We start from the raw sequence: 21,793 nt of genomic DNA, 5'->3' as shown, positions 1-21,793 counted from the left end.
TTCTGTTCATGCAGCTTCAGTCACACAATCTTAGTGGTCAACACACATCCTTGAAACATTTGAATTACTCTCGGTTGCATGTGGTGCTGCTAAGCTCCGTTCTTCTCATGTAGCATTTTGGCCCCTAGAGCAGGGCCTGGCCCTAGTGTGATTATACTTTTCTCTGCTGCACTTGGCCTGTGGCCCCAGCCTATGGAAACAACTGGTATCACAGAGTTGTCATTGCACATTGGATGATAATGTCGGATGATAATGGACTGTGATGGGGGAGGGTGATAGGAGGGGCTGTCACTAGAAGTGGGTTTTTGTTAGAGGTCATAGTACTGCTTCTCTGTCCCCAGACAGCTAATCAGAACAGAACCCAGGTATTATTTGGGGCTTTAAGGAGCTTTTCACTGCTTCTCTGATTTGCTACTGAGGTGGCAGACACCTTTCATACCATTAGGTGGGAGGTCTCCTCCCATACTTGGGTGCTATTTGAATGCAAGTAGACTCTGGTGGCCTCAACCCTTTCTATTTGAATGAATTTACACAGATGAATAAATGAGTGCCCTAGATGATCAGAACCAGAAGGGGCTTGGAGAGGATAACCTGAGGGCAGTATAGGGTTTGGATTAAGAACATGAGACTGGGAATCAGGCAGATTCGCAGTCCTGGCTCAGCAGATATTTGATCCTGTCCAAAATGCTCATAAGACATTTGGTTCATAAAACATTTGGTGCATGTCAAAAGGGTTTTGATATTCGGTCGTATTTGGTCCCGTCCAAAATGTCCACGGAGATGGAGACAGTTGATCCACACCCAAAGGTTCTTGATGTTTGGTCCTGTCCGAAACCATTTGGCACAGAACAAATATGCTCATGGACGTTTTGGATAGGATCAGCTTTTAAGGACCTTTTGGCGTGGACCTAATGTTTTATGGATGTCTTGGACAGGACCAAATGTCCAGCGAGGCCTGGCTCTTCCTCTTGCCTGTGAGTTTGGAAAAATTATTTTGTTAAATGGGGTTAATAATAGTATCAACTCAGAGGGTTATTACAATTCAATGAACTAATAGTATCCATTTAATTCTCAGTAAGATGCAGTCAGGAAGGGAAGCTGAGGCCCAAGGAAGCCTAATGATTTGCCCAAGGTCACTTGGTGTGCGCTGCCCCAAAGCAGGAACGAAGATTAACCTTTTGGTTTTTCGTTCAAGGCACTTTCGTTCAAGTGGTTCCTCTAAACCACTCCAGCGCTTCAGAAATCATCAGCTCACGTTATTTATTTACCAATCTGCTTTCGTTTACAGAATAAAGAGAGAAATAAAATTGGTATTTAAAACCTTCCTCATTAGAACATCGATTGTATCCCTCTGAGTGTCTATGGATTTATTTCAGATGTGTTTAGATTACTTGTGGGAAATGGCTGCCTTCTGAGTCAGGGACATAAGTGGAAAAAGTTGCCGTAGACGTTGGTAATGTCGCCTGCTTGTCCTGGGTGGCTCTGGCAGTGCTGGCTCCTGGGGCGGGCAGGCAGACAGGGCACAGAGGCTGTCTGTGCCCACTCAGCAACTGCGTGTATCCTGAGGCCATGTTCTCTCCATTTAATATGCAGTGTGGACTATATTTTCTCTCAGTTTCCTGTGAATTGGAGAGGTACATTGTGCCAGCTTTCCTAAATTGCCACAATCAATATTCTACTGCCTTTATTTTTTATGCATGCTAATGACTTTTCTCCTTTTCAGATTTACTTGTTTCCCAAATCAGTCTTTGCAGCGTTAAAAAATATATGAATAAAATAACTAGAAAAGAAAAAAAAAAAAAGCCCTTTGCATCCCCGTGAGTTTCTGCCCGGTTTTGTGGCATGAACCCGAAATGGGGGTGGAAAACAATGCAGGAGAGACCCTGGCTGGCCTTTCTGGGCTGTGGCCAAGGCAGAGTGAAGGGCGAGGCAGCGCTCTGGCTCAGGGAAACACTTGGCCTCGTGAACAGCAGCTTGAAGGCCTGTGCTACATTCAGTGGCTTCAAGCATCATTCTCTCCCCCTGCCCTCCCCGCCTCCCCAGCTGAATTGCTTTTTAACAGGGTCTGTGTGAGATTGGGGCTACCAAAGTGGCCTCCTGAGATTGGGTGGTAGCCTTCCAGCTCTATTTATGCAGAATTATATGTATACACTGTCCCAGACATTTTGGGTTTCCTTGTACTGTATCTCTTTAATCATCTTGCATTTAGGACAAGGAACCCCTCACTGGTGTGACACTGTTTTCTCCACCTGTAATGTCTACTCTGACACCTACTCATGTCAGCATCTGTTTTTTGTTTTTTTGTTTTTTCCTGAATACGATCCATCATTTCAGGATGAGCCATGGCCCTTCCATCCTACGCAGGGGAGAGAGAGAAAAAATGTATGCATAGGGTGTCAGATGGAGGAGCAGGGATGGGGTTGTCCTTAATCATATTGGTGCAGGAGAGAGGGCCTCACTGGGAAGGTGATACTTGAGTTGGGATATGAAAATGGCAATTCTGCCTTCTTCTCTGACTGACCTTCAGGCACTCTCTTAGCTCTGTTGTGGGCAAGGAATCCTTTTGGGGGGTGGAGGGAGGAGGGAGAAGGAAAGAAACACGAGAGAGCGTGTGTATGTGTCCGTGTATGCACACACTTGCCACGCTGTCTAGCATTTTGTCTCACGGTGGTTAATAAGTGACTTTGGAGTAAAGATTGATGGCCAGGATTGTTTTACTGCTGTTCCCAGTGAGGGGAAGTGAGGCCAGTTCTGTATTGTGCAGTAGTGTTCAGCGAGGGTCCATGGTCTTTGGTGGTGGTGCTGCCATTGTTGTGTGAGCCCAGTACCCAAGAGCCCCTTCCAAAGGCTTAGTTTTCTCAAGCTTAAAATAATAGAGTTGAATAACTGACTTTTTAAGAGCTCTCCCAGGTCCATAGTCCATCCATTCTGTGTTATGAAATCCTGGTTCAAGTGTCATCCTGTGTAGGATCCTTTGCGGATGAGTCCAGCTCACAAATTTCTCCCCCGCCTATGCTGTGGTCTGTATCCTGTAAGTAGCATCTGCAGGTGTATCGTCTTCAGCCCTGTGTGTCCTGAGAGCGTGTCTTCTCCAACTAGATTGTGAGTACTTACGAGATAGGTCCAGGAAAATATCTTGTCCCATTTATAACCTGCAATAGATGATACTAAATTGAGGGTTAGCTGATTCATAACTTTATCAGTTGATCTCCATTATTTATTGAGTGCCTGGAAAATCTGTCAGCCTCTGTGTTAGATCCTGGAAATACTCCTCCGTGAGTCCACTGGAAGTTCACAGCATATGAGATGAATAATATTACTGTAAAGCACTTGGTTGTTTTCACAGTGCTTTCACGTCTCTTTTACCTTCTTGGTCTTTAGACATCCCTCTGATCGAGGCAGGACTTATAATATGATGTTATATTTTGTGCCCTTTAATTACAGAAGTGTAATAATATGACTTGGAAAAAAATAGAAAGCGGGCAAGCAATTTAAATGGTGCTGGTGACCTGGAGTCTGGAGTCCCACCAGGAGGCAGTGTCCTCAGGGGCAGAAGATGGCAGATGGAGACAGAAGTGTGCGCTCTCCTTTGGCCTCAGGTCCCGTGTGCTCTCTTGGTATATGCATTAAGACATGTTGACCCTACCATCTGGGTGAGTGTAGGGATATCCAGGGCTGCTTTTTTTTTTCAGTTTTAATATTTTTAATTATTTTTTTATTTTTTTTTTAGTTTTAATATTTTTTAAATTGAAGTATAGTTGATTTAAAATATTGTGTTAATTTCTGTTATACAGCAAAGTGATTTAGTTATACATAATATATATATATTCTTTTCTAAATATTCTTGTCCATTATGGTTTATCATAGGATATTGAATATAGGTCTCTGTACTATACAGTAGGACCTTGTTATTTATCCATTCTGTATATAAAAGTTTGCATCTGCTAATCCCAACCTCCCACTCCATCCCTCCCCCAACCCCCTCTGCCTTGGCAACCACCAGTCTGCTCTCTATGTCTGTGATTCTGTTTCTGTTTCATAGATAGGTTCATTTATGTCATATTTTAGATTCCACATATAAGTGATATCATATGGCAGTTGTCTTTCTCTTTCTGACTTACTTCACATAGTATGATAATCTTTAGTTGCATCCATGTTGCTGGAAATGGTATTATTTCATTCCTTTTTATGGCTGAGTAGTATTCCATTATACACACCACATCTTTGTTATCCATCTGTTGATGGACATTTAGGTTGTTTCCATGTCTTGGCTATTGTGAATAGCGCTGCTGTGAACACAGGGGTGTATGTATCTTTTTCAGTTATAGTTTTGTCTGTATATGTGCAGGGCTGCTTTTAACATATTTGATTTTTGCCCATTGACTTAGGAACCGATATCCTGATGTGATGTATTCCTCCTGCCTTTTCCCACGTCACAGGTGAGGAAACTGTCTCAGAGGGAAGAATTTCCCTCCTCTCGCTGCATGAGGGGCAGAGTGAGAATTGATCTCATGCCCTCCTAACTGCAGCCAGGGCGTTTTCCTCTTTAGCCACATTTCTGTAATTCCTCAGCGATAAGGGACATGTGGACTAGCAATGCCTATGGGAGGAAACGAGCCCAGGAGCTGGGTAAGATGCACAGGCTGGATGGGTTAATCAAAGAGTGGTTTTCCTTTGAGTCTTCAGCCAGCTGTGGGCTGCCTCGGGCTCCTCCTGGCCTGGGCTGGAGATGCCTGTTCAGAAATCTGCGGCTGCTTCTCCTCTGGCGTCTAATGAATTCCAACTCACTTTGAATGCTCCCTCGGCTCAACTGCAGTTCTTTAAAGCCCATCTTCCACGTGGAATTGGCAGGTTCATTTAATTGTTTGGGAGCCAGATAAAAACGCTTTGTTCTTTGTTCCTAGGTTATGCCATTTCAGAATATTTCTTCTCCCACAAATTGCTGAGACTGTTCAATTTGGGCTTTCAATCGGTTCTCTCCGAGAAGATCTTTCAATTTATATTCCAAAGCCTGTTCTTTTTGATTACACGTTTAGGATATCAGTTAGATTTCTTTATTCATATTTCTTTTTGCCTTTCTCTTTTCTTCCTTTATATCTCTTCCATTGTGAAAAGTGTGCAGTCATGGTAGCTGTAATGAAATGCAAATACTTCTTTTTCCTGTTTGCCTGCTGTAGGATATTATTTTTAAATTTATTTTTGCTTAATTTCTTTTCCTTATGTTTTAGGGTGGTGGTAATAATAATGCTGATGACGAATATGACGATGATGTCTTCATTATTTTTAGATATCACGTAGGCAGCAGGTTATTAGTGGACAAGAGAAACACCCAAGAAACCATGATTCAGACTTCAGAAAATGTGCCAAGTGCAATGCCAGAGGCAGGGGTAGAGCTGTGAAAAGGGTAAACTGGATCTCTTTCCTTGTGGTGCTTAGGGTCTGGATTCCCTCGTGTTTCCTCATTTCTCCTGTGAGATAGGCATTGGGATTCTCATTGAGCCCGTGACGTAACTGAGACGCAGAGTGCTGAAGTGATCTGCACCAGCTCACAGTGTTAAAAAGTCTGGAGGCTGGGGGTTAAAGCCAAGTGCGGAGGCTCCAGAGCTGGTGCTAAAGGAAGGTATCCCACATCTCACCTCCTCAAACCTGCCCTCTCATAAGACGTGGTGGGGGCGGCCCGTCCTGAGTGTAATCAGAAGCTCTTCTGATTTCCTTTATTCTGAGCATAGATCTCTGCCGTCTTTGTCTTGCTTTATAACTTCTCCAAAGCTCCATTTTCTATCCATTAAATGGTAGGGGATGTGGAAGGGGGAGGGCAAGAGGGAGAGGAGGTTAATGTTCAAGAGAATGAGTTCTGGAATCAACAGACCTTACACAGAATCCTGGCACTGCTGCGTTTTGACTCTGATCTTAGAAGCTGGAACCCCAGTTTCCTTATTTGTAAAATGGAAATGATGCTGGCATTTTTCACAGAACTAGAACAAAAAATTTTGCAATTTGTATGGAAACACAAAAGACCCCGAATAGCCAAAGCAATCTTGAGAACGAAAGAAGGAACTGGAGGAATCAGGCTCCCAGACTTCAGACTATACTACAAAGCTACAGTTATCAAAACGGTATGGTACTGGCACAAAAACAGAAAGATAGATCAATGGAACAGGATAGAAAGCCCAGAGATAAACCCACGCACATATGGTCACCTTAGCTTTGACAAAGGAGGCAGAAATGTACCGTGGAGAAAGGACAGCCTATTCAATAAGTGGTGCTGGGAAAACTGGACAGCTACATGTAAAAGTATGAAGTTAGATCACTCCCTAACACCATACACAAAAATAAGCTCTAAATGGATTAAAGACCTAAATGTAAGGCCAGAAACTATCAAACTCTTAGAGGAAAACATAGGCAGAACACTCTATGACATAAATCACAGCAAGATTCTTTCTGACCCACCTCCTAGAGTAATGGAAATAAAAACAAGAGTAAACAAATGGGACCTAATGAAACTTAAAAGCTTTTGCGCAGCAAAGGAAACCATAAAGAAGACCAAAAGACAACCCTCAGAATGGGAGAAAATATTTGCAAATGAAGCAACTGACAAAGGATTGATCTCCAAAATTTATAAGCAGCTCATGCAGCTTAATAACAAAAAAACAAACAACCCAATCCAAAAATGGGCAGAAGACCTAAATAGACATTTCTCCAAAGAAGATATACAGACTGCCAACAAACACATGAAAGAATGCTCAACATCACTAATCATGAGAGAAATGCAAATCAAAACTACAATGAGATATCATCTCACACCAGTCAGAATGGCTATCATCAAAAAATCTAGAAACAATAAATGCTGGAGAGGGTGTGGAGAAAAGGGAACCCTCTTACACTGTTGGTGGGAATGTAAATTGATACAGCCACTGTGGAGAACAGTATGGAGGTTCCTTAAAAAGCTACAAATAGAACTACCATATGACCCAGCAATCCCACTACTGGGCATATACCCTGAGAAAACCATAATTCAAAGAGAGTCATGTACCAAAATGTTCATTGCAGCTCTATTTACAATAGCCCAGAGATGGAAACAACCTAAGTGTCCATCATCGGATGAATGGATAAAGAAGATGTGGCACATATATACAATGGAATATTACTCAGCCATAAAAAGAGACGAAATTGAGCTATTTGTAATGAGGTGGATAGACCTAGAGTCTGTCATACAGAGTGAAGTAAGTCAGAAAGAGAGAGACAAATACCGTATGCTAACACATATATATGGAATTTAAAAAAAAAAAAAATGTCATGAAAAACCTAGGGGTGAAAGAGGAATAAAGACACAGACTTACTAGAGAATGGACTTGAGGCTATGGGGAGGGGGAAGTGTAAACGGTGACAAAGGGATAAAGAGGCATGGACATATATACACTACCAAACGTAAGGTAGATAGGTAGTGGGAAGCAGCCGCATAGCACAGGGAGATCAGCTCGGTGCTTTGTGACCGCCTGGAGGGGTGGGATAGGGAGGGTGGGAGGGAGGGAGACGCAAGCGGGAAGAGATATGGGAATATATGTATATATATAACTGATTCATTTTGTTGTGAAGCTGAAACTAAAAAAAAAAAAAAAAAAAAAAAAAAATGGAAATGATGGTACTTACCTGAAAGGTCATTTGAGGATTTAATTAAAACGCGTGCACACACACACACACACACACACCCCACAGAAAAACAAAACCAGAAACGTAGGTGAAGCATTTAGTATAATGCCCATCATTTAGCATAGTGCAAAATAAATGTCCGCAGACGTCATATTCCTGTTGGGGTCCCTTATTCATTGACATAGTCAGTGGGCATGTATTGAATGGCGCTCAGGTTGTAACCCCGATACTGTTGTTGTAACTGTTGATACTGTTGTTGTAACCCTTGTGTTGGCCCATCATAGGTACTCAATAAGGAATTGTAAATAAGACATGGTTGCATTTGTGGTGAACTGAAACTTGGTAAGCATCAAATGATAAAAGTCTCATTGCATTAAATGCTACCTTAGTGTGAAAAACGACTTGCCACAGAAGTGCCCTGCAGAGAAAGGAGTGTTGAATTCTGACAGGGTCATGATGGAATAGAATGGCTGTGGAATGGTGTGGAGGTGACGAGTCAAGTGGCCTTAAGTGGGAGAAGAGCGGATGTGGGTGTGATTGGTCTAAAGGTCAGGCTGAGGACTTCAGGCTTCACTCAGGTATGCACACATGTATTCATTCATTTGCTTATTTGTTCATTTATTTATAAATATTGGGGTGTGTAGAAGATGGATCAAAGAGCTATACAGTAAGATAAACCAGGTCAATGGCGATTCAAATAGTCTCGGGGGAGGGAGATGTTGAGGGCTGGATTCAGGGTTGATAATGGGAAAGAAAAGTAGCTGAGAGAAATCAGAGACGATGAGATGGAAGCACTTTTACAAATCTGGATTTCTGAGTGCTCTGGAAAATAGAAACAGGCAAACCCAGAGTCATTTGGAAATGGAATAAGATTGCTGCAGGCAGAGAAAATGGGCATCTTGATGAAAGTGACCTGGAGACACTGTCCAGAGAGTCTATGGTGAGGAGTTAATTCTGAAAATTCTAAGGCACAGTTTGAGGATTTGCTGGATGACTGGGCTTCACCTGTTTCTTTATCCATCTTCTAATTATGTTGGCCATATTGACACATTTTCTTTGTTCTAATTGTTTTAAATTTCCTATATGTAGAGCCTTTGGAGTCTGGAAAATGCAAGAAAGAACATTTATTTTTTCTCTCCATCATAAAAGGAATACACTATTTTCCTTTTCTTATTTGAGACTATAGCGCATTTCCCCTTCCTCTGTTTATTTCCTCCTTAAAAAATTTCTGTGGGGAAAATGACCTCTAGAACGAGTGTATGGGGCAGGTGGCAAGGATGGTTCAGCTGAGTGCTAGAATATATTTAAGAATTCTTCACTGCCCGCGGGTTCCAGAAAAGAAACTGTTGCTTTGAAATATGTGCCAGTTTGTTGCCTATGCATTCTGTCCTTACAACCCTCCTTTCCAGTTCATTTATTTTTGTAGTCATTACGTTGATTAAAGGGAGGCGGTATAAATAGGTCTGCATGTTGAAAATTGAGGCTGGGCATGCTGATGGAGGACTCTGATTATGACCCCAACTGAAAGGATGAGATAGGCTCCGCCTCCCCAGCCCCCTTTTTAATCCTGAACTGATGCGTCCAAGTTCTGTTGTTTGATCATTTCCCCTGTTGACACAACCTGCTTTGACCCTGAGCCTCAGTGAATGAGTGTGTGCTGGCATGACTCCAAATGCCTGGGAGACCAAACTTGGCCCAAGTTGGCCAATCATTCCTCGTAGCTGCTCAGTTGTTCTAGTCTTTGTTGATGTTTCCTAGAAAATTTTGGCTCCACATTTGTCATTGGTTACTTAGTTTATCTGACGTTTAGTTTGTCTTGCTTTTTGTTGGGGACTTTGAGGGATACAATGATAAGACTTGGGCATAGTTCTGGAGGCCGTAGAGGAGGAAGAGGAGGGATAATGCCCTTTTTCTTTAAGGTGTGCAATTTAGTGGTTTTAGTCTACTTACAGCGTTGTACAGCGATCACCACTCTCTAATTCGAGAACATTTTCATCACCTTGAAAAGAAAGCCCATACCCATGAGCAGTCATTTTCCTTTCCCTCCTCCATAGCAACCCCTGGCAACCACTAAATCTACTTTCTGAATATAGATTTGCCTATTCTAGACATTGCATATAAATGGTATCATATAACATGTGGCCTTTTGTGTCTGGCTTCTTTCATTTAGCAGGTTTTCAAGGTTCATCCATTTTGTAGCATGTATCAGAACTTAATTTCTTTTTATAGCCAAATAATATTCCATTGTGTAGATATACTTCATTTCGTTTATGGGAGTATCTTGAGTATTTGCTTGGGGTGTTTCTGTGTTCACCGTTCCACGAGCTTTGCCTTCTTAAGGTCGTCTGTCCTCACACTTAACCTATGGTAGGGGCACTTGCAATCACCATTGTAAACCTAGTAATTGGCACAGCTAGTAACTGGCAGAGCAGGCTTGTTTTAACTACAGTCTGTGCTCTTAACCCCCACCCGCATTACAAGTCAGAGGATATGAAGCATTTTAAAGTGATTATAAACATGGCAGAAGGTTGCAAAAGTCTTAAACTGCTGTGTGGGTCAGTAGCTCGGAGTCCGGGGTGGCTCGTGGTTTGAGGGTGGCTGATACAATATGTGTTGTACTCTGAATAGTTCTTACATGCCCTTTGGATAATGGTGCACTGTGGATTTAGGTCAGCAAAAGCGATCCAGGCCGCACGGCTGACTCAGGCAATGGGCGGGGCTGAGCCTGAGGTTCTCAGACAGTCTGTGCACGTAGGTGGGGCTGGGGGCAGGCAGGGACAAGCAGCTCTTCTGGTGGCATGTAGAGGAGTACATGCAGGGCTAAGGGTGGTGCCTGGCTCACCACACATGTGATGAGTGACGGAGTGAATGAGATACCATGGCTGGGTGCCAGATTGGAGAGCCTTGAACCTCGAATTGCAGAATCCATGCAGTAGGGTGCCTTGGGAGGTGCTGAACCCTGCAGGGATGAGATGCTTGCTTTTTGGGCGGTGTACGTCTTGTCCAAGTCTGTCCATATTTCTGTTACTCTGCTTGAGCTGTTGTCCAGCGTCTTCCTGGTGTCCTTTCCAGGAGTCCTGTCCAGGTCCTTTCCTGTGGCATTGTAGAGTAAACGCCCTAGGAGATGGAATCTTCAGGCCTAGTCTCTGCCTTAGCAGAGCCCCAGGGAGTCGTTCTGTCATAAAACACTTCCGTCTCTGGCAGTTCAGTTAGTTATTCATTCAGCCAATATTTGAGGCCCTACTATGCATCAGGAAGTGTTCTAGGCACTTGAGACACACATCATTGAACGAACTGGAGAAGGACTCCAACTCTCTTGGAACTTAAACATTCCAGCAGGGGAAAACAGACAATAAACAATTGACATGATAATAAATTATCATTTTGCTTTTTATTTATTTAAATTTTTTATTAAAAAAATTTTTTTTGGCTGTGTTGGGTCTTCGTTGCTGCACGCAGGCTATCTCTAGTTGCGGCGAGCGGGGGCTACTCTTCGTTGCGGTGTGCGGGCTTCTCACTGCAGTGGCTTCTCTTGTTGTGGAGCATGGGCTCTAGGTGTGCGGCCTTCAGTAGTTGCAGCACACGGGCTCAGTAGTTGTGGTTCACGGGCTCTAGAGCACAGGCTCAGTAGTTGTGGTTCACAGGCTCATTTGCTCCGCGGCATGTGGGATCTTCCCGGACCAAGGATCGAACCTCTGTCCCCTGCATTGGCAGGTGGGTTCTTAACCACTGCGCCACCAAGGAAGTCCCATTTTGTTTTTTATTGAATACAGTTAAGTGTCATGAAAAAAAAGGAAAAGTAGAACAGGGTAAAAGGCAATGGGAAGAGGTTGCAGTTTTGAATAGAGTAAGATGATGATACTAAAGCAAAAACTTGCAGACGGTTAAAGATGAGCTGTGAGAACATTGGAGAAGAGCCTTCCAGCCAGGGCAGAATTCTGAAGATGTTCAAGGAACAGCAAGGGGCAAGTGTAGCTGGTGTGAGCAGAGTAGAGGAAAGTGGTGGGAAAGCAAGGCTTGTCACCCCTCTGGCCATTGGGAGGACTCCAGCCTTTCCTCTAAGTGGGATGGCATTTCAGGACTGAACAGGGGAGTGACACATTTGCACGTGTGCTTTAAAATGACCTCTCTGGCTGCAGCACTGAGAATCTTATAATGGTATTGAATCTGTAATACGTTAAGTACACTTCTTTGTGTAGACAGATTAACTACTCAAGAAATAAAAAAATCATAACTGTGGTGGATCCAGAACTTGGGGAATTCTAGAGTTCTCTGTTAGGCTCCCAGGGGCCCTCTGAATACACTTGCTTTTCCTTGTCTGTGGTCAGTCAGAGCCTCAAGGGGAAATAACACTTTCTATAGCAGAAGCTTATCCAATGCCATGGTCATGGGGATGGGTTTTCCTGCTGCTTGGCTGTACATGACCAGGCTTTGGATTTTATTCTAGGAAGATTTGGCCATTAGTACTGAATCACTTGTATGCCTTAAGTGTATATTTTAAGAAATAGAGATGTATATATATATATATATACACACACACACATATATATATATATACACACACACAGAGTATGTAGCTCCTGGATGCTAGTGTATTAAACTGTTGTAGGTTGGCTTATTCCATTTTACAAGGTTTTCTTCAGGTTAGAAATATGAAGTCAGAAGTATACTCTTAGTCTGCAAAATAGTGGGTCTGTCACAATCTCAACTTACTTTGTCTGGAGTAGGAAGTGGGTCAGGAATTATCTCCTATATGAATGGACAGCCTGTTGTGGCATAAGTGTATAATAATATTAAAGTACTGATGTCACTTTTAAAAATCTGGCTTGATATTGGGCCTTCTCTGGGCCAGAATATTTTTGAAGACACCTCCAGTGTTTGAAAGTCATGTATAATTGTTGTATTCCCTTCTCCCCTCCCCGTTAGGGATCTGTGGGATAACTCTTTGGCAAAATGTCAATGCAAATGTTTGTAGAGGTGGGTGAATGAATGAGAAAGCAGAGCAGGCATTTAACTGGCAGGTTGAAAGGAAAATGTCAGTTTTTGTGGGTTAAGCAGTATCTTTGCAGCATATTTGCACTTGACTTCTTCCAGATTTGTCTACATGAAATAACCTCTGTGTTTTCATATAGGAAATATTTGCATAACTTTAAAATATGTGTGTAATGCTGGGTATGTGACCAGATGGACGAGCGTTTTTTGGCTGAGACATGTAAACAAGCCGCCGCTAATGTTAATGTCACAGCTGTAGACATAAATATATTTTGGTTGGTTATATTTTATTTTTGAGAGTGTACAGTACTTTGAAACTAAGCCCAAATGGTGTTTCTATTTGAATCTGGTTGATGGAATTTTCATTTGTTTATCAATTTTGCCTGCTGTGAATCAGCTAGAGTATTTCAACCCCATGTTAAGTGGATGCAACTGTTTACATTTCTCAGATAGTGTCCAAATAATCATTTCCATCTCTAGATCCATGGAAGACGGTGCTCTGCAAACAGCTTTAGGATGTTGTAGTCAGTGAAAAGTTGTTGACTAGGTTGATGGGGTACTGCGTTTGTAAAAAGTCTGAGCAACTGATGTGCTACTGTGTTGAATTGGGAATTGTTTGTCCTGCAAGAACTCTGATTTGGGAGGTTATGTTCCATTGTTGTATAACCTGGGAATGAAGGAAGATCAAGTACCTACTATGTATCAAGAAACATCCTGTCATGTGCTATCTCATTTAATCCCAGCTCTTCATGAAAATGGATATTATTTCTATTTCACAATGAGGAAAATTACCCTTTGAGAGACACCATTCCCAAGATGCCTAACTACTAGTTAGTGGCAGAGCCAAGATTTGGAATCAGTTCTAATCTACTCAGAAGCCCCTGTTCTTTTTACTGTATTTGGTTGACTTTAGGGAGGGAGCAATCTGACGTTTGTCAAGCATGTCCCAAAAGATTGGGTCTGACAGGTCTAATGTTTCTTAATCTCTGGATAATTAAATGGAGAACCTATGCCTTTGCCTGATTGTGAGTTTATTTTCAACCCTTAATCAGCAAAGTAATATTGGGTCTCTGAGACCCAATCATCTGGATCTTGTTTTGACAAATAATTGTGTGATTGTCTTGGGGACTAATAAAGCCTTAGGTTCCTTCCAGCTCTGTGACCCTGAGACCGTGAAGACTCAGGAATGGCTTCTCCCAGGGGATCCCTGGAGACTCTGCTTCCATGTGGTTAGTTTTCCCTGCATCTGGGCTCCGGTTGCTACCTCCAAATAAAGGGGTTCAGGGAACCCTGAAATCAGGTCATCTGGGAGAGCTTAAATTAACTGGCATTTAACAACAACGTTTGCAGGGATCAAGGTCCCATGCACACAGCTGCCCATACCATAGTCTCACAGGCCATTGCCTGAGTTAGGGATGGTGTAATGTGCTTCCTGAGACTAGTAAGGAATGAAGTGGTTGGAGTTGCTTTTTCCCTGGCTCTTAATTACATATGGAAAGAAAAACCTTACTCAGTAAATTATGTCATTTGAAGAAAGTGCCAGTCACCCCATAATCCTTTTACAATTCTTTAGGCTTCTCATCACTTAAGTCTGCAACTTCTGAGCTTCCCAAGGAAGTAGGACAATGAATACATGTGTTTCTTTTACTTTTGAATCCGATTTACTTAGCAGTCAAATCTTTGGTGAGTAGAGGATCACTCTGGTTAAGAGGCTGTTAATCACCCATTGTAAAAGTTCCAAGTGAGCACTAAAGGGCCAGAGCTTTAATCTTGTTGCCCTCCCTCTGGAGGAAATGAGGGAAGAGGTTGTCAACTGTCTGGCTGAGGGATGGGAGGCTTGGAGGTAGACTTTCTCCTGCAGATCAAAGAGGGGCTCTTTGCTTATTCAGACTTCTCTTTTTTAGGCAAAACATGGGCCGTGTGTGAACGGTGTCCTTGTGAAGGAGGAGGCTGGAATGGGGCCCTGGGGGTTAATGTGGGGAAGGGGTCATGCGCGGGGAAGGGTGTTGAAGCATTTCATCTCCCTCCGGGGTCCCCAGCCTGTCGGAATGTGGGAGCTTTGTCACAGAGGCACTTAAACCTCCACCCTGTCTCCCTCAGGGTTTTGCTGGCTCCACTTGCCAGAGGAGAGAAATGACAAGGGCGAGATCTGCTGGGGAACAGAAGGGGGTGCTGCCATTCTGTTTACCTCCATCACCTGTGTTTCTGGATTGCATGGGCGCTTTGGCATCATGTTAGCAGTGTGGTGTATCTGCCCATCAGTCTTTGAAAGGGCAGGAAAGGGCAAGGCGAGCGGCACCGCGGGGGAGAGGTGAATGGAGATTGCCAAAGGTTTTAGGGAAAAGGTGCTGGGCTTCCCTGGTGGAGCACTGGTTGAGAGTCCGCCTACTGATGCAGGGGACGCGGGTTCGTGCCCCGGTCCAGGAGGATCCCACATGCCGCGGAGCAGCTGGGCCCGTGAGCCATGGCCGCTGAGCCTGCGCGTCCGGAGCCTGTGCTCCGCAACGGGAGAGGCCACAGTAGTGAGAGGCCCGTACCGCAAAAAAAAAAAAAAATAAATAAAAAGCTGCTGATGTCTCTGAAGTAACCACATGATTGAAGGCATCCAGCTCACACCAAGGCAAGGAATATAGAGAGAGTTAATCACATGAGCTCTAACTAGCCTTCCAGGGTAACAAAAATTGTCTCAATCCATTTCTTCCAAGGGTTAAATAAACTTGAATGTCGTTGGGCATTGTGTATCCAGGCCCGACCATCGCAGAGACTGGGACGAGGTAAAGTGTCTCCTGAGACTTGGCCGGTGGGGAGGACCCCATTCAGGTGGTTTCAGTGTAGGTTTCTGACCAAGGGAGGCACAACTAGAAGAAACACAACTGAGCAGAAATCAAAACCTGGACGACAGCAGCGTATTTCGTAATCAGCAACGGAGAGTGGTCGCTCCAGAGGGGAGGACAGGAGCTCTGGCCCATATGTGGCAGTTTGGGACTCAGTCTGCAAAGGGGGAGTCCATTTCAGGAGGCTGCTTGTCTGACTCTGCTAGGAGGGTAGCTCTGGCTGCTTGCATCCTGGGCCTGGGCACTGCGTGAGCACCTCTCTCCCTCAGGCTTCTTGACATGTGGGCAAAGAAGAGGGCATTTATTTCTGTTTAACGGATGAGGAAACCAAGGCTCAGGAAAGTGAAATAACCTGCAGGTCAGGCGGCTGGTAAGTCACAGAGCCAGGATGGAAATACAGGCGTTCCCTTCCAACGTCTGGAGCTCTTTCTTCCCTGACCCAGCTATAGTTGTTTATATGTACGTACTGTACATGTGCCCTTTGGAAGATTTCACTGTTTCCCAAATAGATGTTTCTCTTTCTGTGACTTTATCAAGTCCAATTTTCAGGAGCAAACGTCCCTACCTCTATTGCTTTTGAACCGAGTAGGATGCTTGGCGTCTCTTTAGTCCTGATACAGCATGGTGTTAGCAGAGTTGTCCCTAAGTGGTGATGACAGTCCCGTGTCATCACAGCAGATGGAGAAGCACGGTTACTGAAGTTGGGTTCTTAGCACCTTCACTCCCTGGAAGGCTAATCGGCATTCTGCTAGGACATGTCAAAGACGGGAAGGAGCTTGCTTTCAGTCCTTGTCTTTTGTAGTTCCCCTGAAAGGACAGCCTTAGTGACAGACGATCTTGTTTAGCAAGCTACAGTTGGGGCTGATGGAGCCCCGCCCTGTCTGGGGTTGAATAGCGTTACTCTCTTTGTAAAAGCATCCATGTCTCCCCATTACCTGAGAGGTAAAGTTCACATTTCTCTTGGAATTCCAAGCCTCCCTGTGCACCTGGCCTCCCAGTCATCTCCTTCTCAGGCCTCCCTAGAGCCAGCCTTCCAGTGTGCACCATGGCCTTCCCAGACTTTCTGAATGACCTCTGCCACCGCCTCCCCGTTAGGACCCTAACTGCACTCTGAATGTCACCACCTCCAGTAAGTCTGCTCTCCCCTCACCCTTGATAGTCAGCCTTTGGTTAGTCAGCTATGACCATCTTCTGCCTCCACTAAAGTGCCCAAATCCCTGCTTCCATTTGCTCACAGACTCATCTCTACCTCACAGGACCTGGCAGAGTGCTGGGTGTAGGGTAGATGCTCAAAGTGTGCTGAATTGAAGGGTTCAAGTTTTGTTTCTGGGTGGAAGTGAATGTCAGAGCACAGTGCATTCCCTGGAGGCTGGACGAATCTGCCATCATCTTCTTCCTGTCCACCATGGGGTGGAAGGAAACGAGAAGAGTGCCGGGCTGGGGGTTAGAGAAACCAGGGTGTAGTCCCAATCGACTCTCTAGGCTGCGTGACCTGGGCCAGTAGCTTTACGTCTCTCTTAAGTCTCTCTCAGCCTCAGTTTCCCTAGCTGTGAAATGGGTGTGGGCCAGACGACCTCCCGCACATGCTAAACTACGTGGGCGCTAGCCTTGTAGGTCTGGGAAGGGATGGCCACGTGTGCTCTTCCCACCATGTGTGGCATGCTACCCTCTCTCCTCCGGTTCCTTGGAGACTCTGTGAGTCAAAGACGGTCAGCCAAAGGGTGGGGCCCCTTTGTCAGCTGTCCTGCGGTAATTTCACCAGAATGGCCCTCACCGCTCGCAAAATTAGCAGCAACTTCGGCAGCTTCTGAGTAATTGGAGAGTGTCACTTCCCAGAGAACCCCAGGGATCCCACAATGTAAATGTTGTCAGAATCTCCATTGGCATTTTGGTGATTTTTCTCCTGTTACATAGATGACAGGGCGAGATTGATAGTACTAATATTGTTTCTTAGGGCTTTCCTCCTCCCACCTATCGCTGGCGTGAAGGATTGTTTTTGAATTTCCTGAGTATCACTTACACAGTGTCCTCTTTTATTAGTATTTGACATTATTAAGGATAACAGTGTAATTTAGAGTCCATTCTTGCAGTCGAGGTGATTTAAAAGGAAACAAAGCTTACACATTCACTGTAATTTTGTGTCTAAATCATCTCCAATATTTATGGCACTAATTTCATAGTGTAATGTGTTGTATGCCGGAACAGCATGTTACGTGAATGACTGAAGGACGTGTCCTGTGGTAGTTGTGTCCTCAGGCATGTAACTGACTCCGCACACAGATTAAATGACCAAGTGGAGATTCAGACACCTCAGGCTCTGGCAGACGGCCATGCTCGACATGGTGGACCATGTTCATGATGTATCTCACAGTCATTTCTTCTCTCCATTCTTACTTCAGCTGCACTCTAGGGCAGCTTCTTATTTCCGCCCCTGGGGCATTACAGAAGACTCCTGCTTGACTTCCTCGCCTCTGGTTTTGTGTAGCTAATTCATCTTCTACTACATGCCCACCAGTGGGAACTCTCAGCTCTGGTTACTGCCTAGGCATCTCCTTACTCAAGGATCTGTACTCACCCTCCACGGTCTGAATTAGAAGTGGCAGATGCCCTGGCTGGCATCCTGTCTCTCTCCGCACTGCACGTTGAACCTGTCTGATGCTTTCCTGCCTCGTTCACTCATGTCTGCAACCCGGTGCTGCCCCCTCCTCACCTGTCCAACTCATCCTTCCTTCCAAACTTAATCCTTTGACAAACAACTCCCAGCCTTCAGGGATTTCTTCCTCTTCCAGACCTTGCAACTTTTAGTGTAACCTACTGTATTAGTGATTTATTGCGGTGTAACAGATTCCTCCATAACTTAAAACAACAGACATCTGTTATCTCCCACTATTTCAGAGGGTCAAGCATCTGGGAGCGGCTTAGGTAGGTGCTTGGGTCTGGCTCAGGGTTTCTCAACCAGGGCTGCGGTCATTTGAAGGCTTGACTGAGGTTGGAGGATCCATTTCTAAGCTCAATTATGAGGCTTTTGGCCAGAGACCTGAGTTCTTCTCCACTTGGTCCTCTCCAGAGGGCTGTGCGTTGATATGACAGCTGGCTTTCCCAAAGTGAGTGATCAGAGAGAGAGAAAGAAACACCAACTTAGATGGAAGCTGAAATGCCTTTTGTTACCTAATCTTGGAAGTGAAAACCATCACTTCTGTTGGTCGCATTGACCCACCTTGGTACACTGTGAGAGGTGACCACTCAAAGATGTGACTACCAGAAGGTGAGGTCATCAGGGGCCACCCTGGAGGCTGGTTACTGTACCTGCCTTGTCTTTTTCATTCATATACTCTGTTTTTCCAGCTAGCTTGGGAACTGTGCAAGTTCAGGAGCTGGTGTCATTCACTGTTGTGGCCTCATTACTTCATTCAAAGTACTTTTTCGTGGAGATGCTTATTTTGTCTTCACAATAAGCTGTTGGCTTTAAAAAATAGGGTGGGGGAGGGAAATGCAAGAAACTAAGGCCCAGAGGCGTTAGTTATCTAAATCAGTCAATCAGCTACTATGAGGCAGAGCTTGTGAATTCAGCCCTAGGTCCTTCTGATCTAAAACCTGTGTTCTTTCCATTATACATGTGGTTTGCTGATTCTGATTTCTGTAAAATATTTTCTACAACCTGCTTCCTGTCTGTAAGCTCTGGTGAAAATTAAGAGACAACTCAGCAGCACCCAGTGATTGCAGGAAATATTTGTATGTAACAATCCCAAATTGTATGCAGGTTTCTAAGAGGTTGTGCTAATCAACTGAAACCTCGTCTTCTAGGCCTTCATTTATTCAGCAATGGCTTCATCAAAGCCTCTGATATCTGGCTGTTCTACTGGACAAGGTCGCTTAAGAGGCCCTTACCAGTGCCGTCTTTCAGCAGAATTTTTCCTATTTGGTCACCTGGGGAGATCCAGCCTGTCACCTCCCACCACAAGAAACTTCCTACCACAAAACCTTGCACATCTGTTTCAAACAACGAAGGCTCTTGAGAACAAACCCTAGATTTTTTAAGTTTGGTAGGATTGGGCTATAATTTAAATGGGAATAACTCCTGATCAATTGCCCCGGGTACTGTGACTTAACTTCACAGGGAGGGTAGAGGGTTTGTGGGGAGGGAAGAAAAGCAAAAAAGCAAAAAGGAAAAGTCCTTGCTGTACCCTCAAGCACAAAGTTATGGTGGTTGAATTAAAAGAGCTTTGATTTTCTTTTTCATTTCGAACAAACTCTGTCCCCCTTAGTTGACTTTGAAACTGTGGGATGAGTATAAGCGTTTCTAATTTCAGCCCTTCTCTCTTTATTCTCTGCAAAAAGGGGAGCGCGGCAGGTGGCTTTCTAAAACTTGAACACCTCCAGTTTTTGTGTTCCCTCTCATGATCACCTTTTATGTCCGCAGGGGACCTTTACGCTTATTCTTGTAATGCTCCTTGAATTTTTGACTTATTAACTAAAGATACATTAAAAAAAATACTTTTGATTTAGGTATGTCCTCCAGGCCTCAGTGCTTGGAAGAGTTCCGAGTATTGTTTTTCAAGCTCTTTTCTTATCTCTGCGTGGGTATGCTTTTTGTTTTTTATTTTTTTCAAGGCCATGGGGTGGTTTAATATTACATGCCTTATTACCACAGTGAGTTTCCCCCAAATGGTGGAATTTCTTGGATCTCTTTAAAGAGTCTGAAAACCGTGGAGAGGAGGAGAAAGGGATTTGAAAAAGAATTGGGAATGAGCTTTCTCAGATGCGTTCCTACACCTCGGTGGTTATAAGTTTGTTTTCTGTGTAGATTGACGTTTCCTTTGGCAGCCGTACTCTGAGTCAGATTCCTCAGAGCTCCAAGGAAGTTCCAATTCTGATTACAGTAGAATTCTGTCTCACTATTTTGTTTTATTTTTGCATATAGCAGGCTTAGATAAATAACACTTAAATATGTATACATAGACATACCCACAAGCACAAAATATTTCCAGATGTGTCCATATTTATTTGCAATTCTTCTCACTCTCACCTTCAGTATGAATGGGCATTTACAAATTCAGGGGCACAGTTGTAAGTCCTTGAGAGGCATTACCTGATCAGGTAGCGTTAAGCAGTTTAGATACATTTTGCAGGGCCTGTGCAGACATAATTGCTAGGAACAGCACAGGTAGGATGTGTCCGCCAGAAAGAATTTAGAGCAGGGACATGAGTGTCCCTGTGGGTGGGATTTCCTTAGAGAGTGCTAAGGGGCTGCTTTGCACCTAGAAGGAAGGTGTACAAATCCAGAGAGGGACTATGGAAAAGGAATTAAGGTGACCTGGGTATGTTGGCCTCATCACCTTCTGATGTGCATACCTTTGCTTATAATAAACATGCTAGTAAGCATACTTATTAATATGTCTAGCACTTTGCTGTTTGTGCCGCACTGTCATGGATTTTATCTTCTTTGCCTTTGTAGAGTCTCTGCCCCCAACTCTGCCCCTTCACCACTAGTGAGTAAAACATAATTTTCATTTTGTAAAGAAAGAGGGTAGTAGCTTAGTGGCTAAGTGAGGTACAAAGCTAAACCTGGGCCAGTCGGGTCTCACACCCAAGTCTTTTTGACTTCTAATGTATTACATTTATGTGCCTCTGCCCCCAACCTAACTGACTGTTTGCAAGCTTGACTTCATAAAAGGAGAAGAATGTATTGGGTACCCTGGTCCTTTCTGCTACCCCTGCTCCCAGATTCCATGAGGGCAGCATCAAGACCAGAGATGCTTCTGTATTTCCAATTTCTATTCCATTCTCAGAGTATGACATATATTGGAAATTGTAGCAGCTTAAAGTACGTCCACAGATTCTTTGACACTTCCTTTAAAAGATGAGGCCTATTCTCCATGAATGTGAGTTGGACTTAGTGACTCATTTCTAATGAATAGAAAAAAGTGAAAGTGATAATGTGTAACTTCAGGGACTGGATCATGAAAGGCACTGTGGCTTCCTCCTTTCTCTCTCTGTTGGATTACTTGCTCCTAGGGGAGGTACCTGCCATGTCATGGGGGCACATAGCATGTCTTATGTAGAAGCCTAGGTGGGGAGGAACTAAGGCCTCTGGCAGCAGTCAGTGAGAAACTGAGGCCTCAGTTTGGAAGTGGATTATTCGGCCTCAGTCACGCCTTCAGATGACTGCGGCCCCAGCCAGTGACTTAATGGCAACCTTGTGAAAACCCTTGAGCCAGAAATACCCAGCCCCACCACACCTGAATTCCCAACTTACAGAAACTGTAAGATAAGAAACGTTTGTTGTTACAAGTCACTAAGTTTGGGGATGTTCTGTT

General features: G+C 44.1%; 1 protein-coding gene across 3 annotated transcripts in view; it reads left to right on the top strand.

The window, feature by feature from the left end:
- The window catches only part of MB21D2 (Mab-21 domain containing 2), a 107,205-nt gene that overhangs the window by 47,094 nt on the left and 38,318 nt on the right, over positions 1 to 21,793 (top strand). The window contains exon 2 of one of the 3 annotated variants that reach the window (XM_073804031.1): positions 8,040 to 8,228. The exons of the other annotated variants lie outside the window; for them this stretch is intronic. Within the exon in view, the coding sequence (XP_073660132.1) occupies positions 8,117 to 8,228 (112 nt within the window). The 5' untranslated portion in view covers positions 8,040 to 8,116. The remainder of the gene's footprint in view (positions 1 to 8,039; positions 8,229 to 21,793) is intronic. 3 annotated transcript variants of the gene reach the window in all.

The sequence above is a fragment of the Tursiops truncatus genome, chromosome 4, assembly GCF_011762595.2.
Source record: "Tursiops truncatus isolate mTurTru1 chromosome 4, mTurTru1.mat.Y, whole genome shotgun sequence".
Classification (NCBI taxonomy): Eukaryota; Metazoa; Chordata; class Mammalia; order Artiodactyla; family Delphinidae; genus Tursiops; species Tursiops truncatus.
The sequence above is the reverse complement of the archived record's forward strand: the minus strand, read 5'-3'. Positions and strand labels throughout refer to the sequence as shown.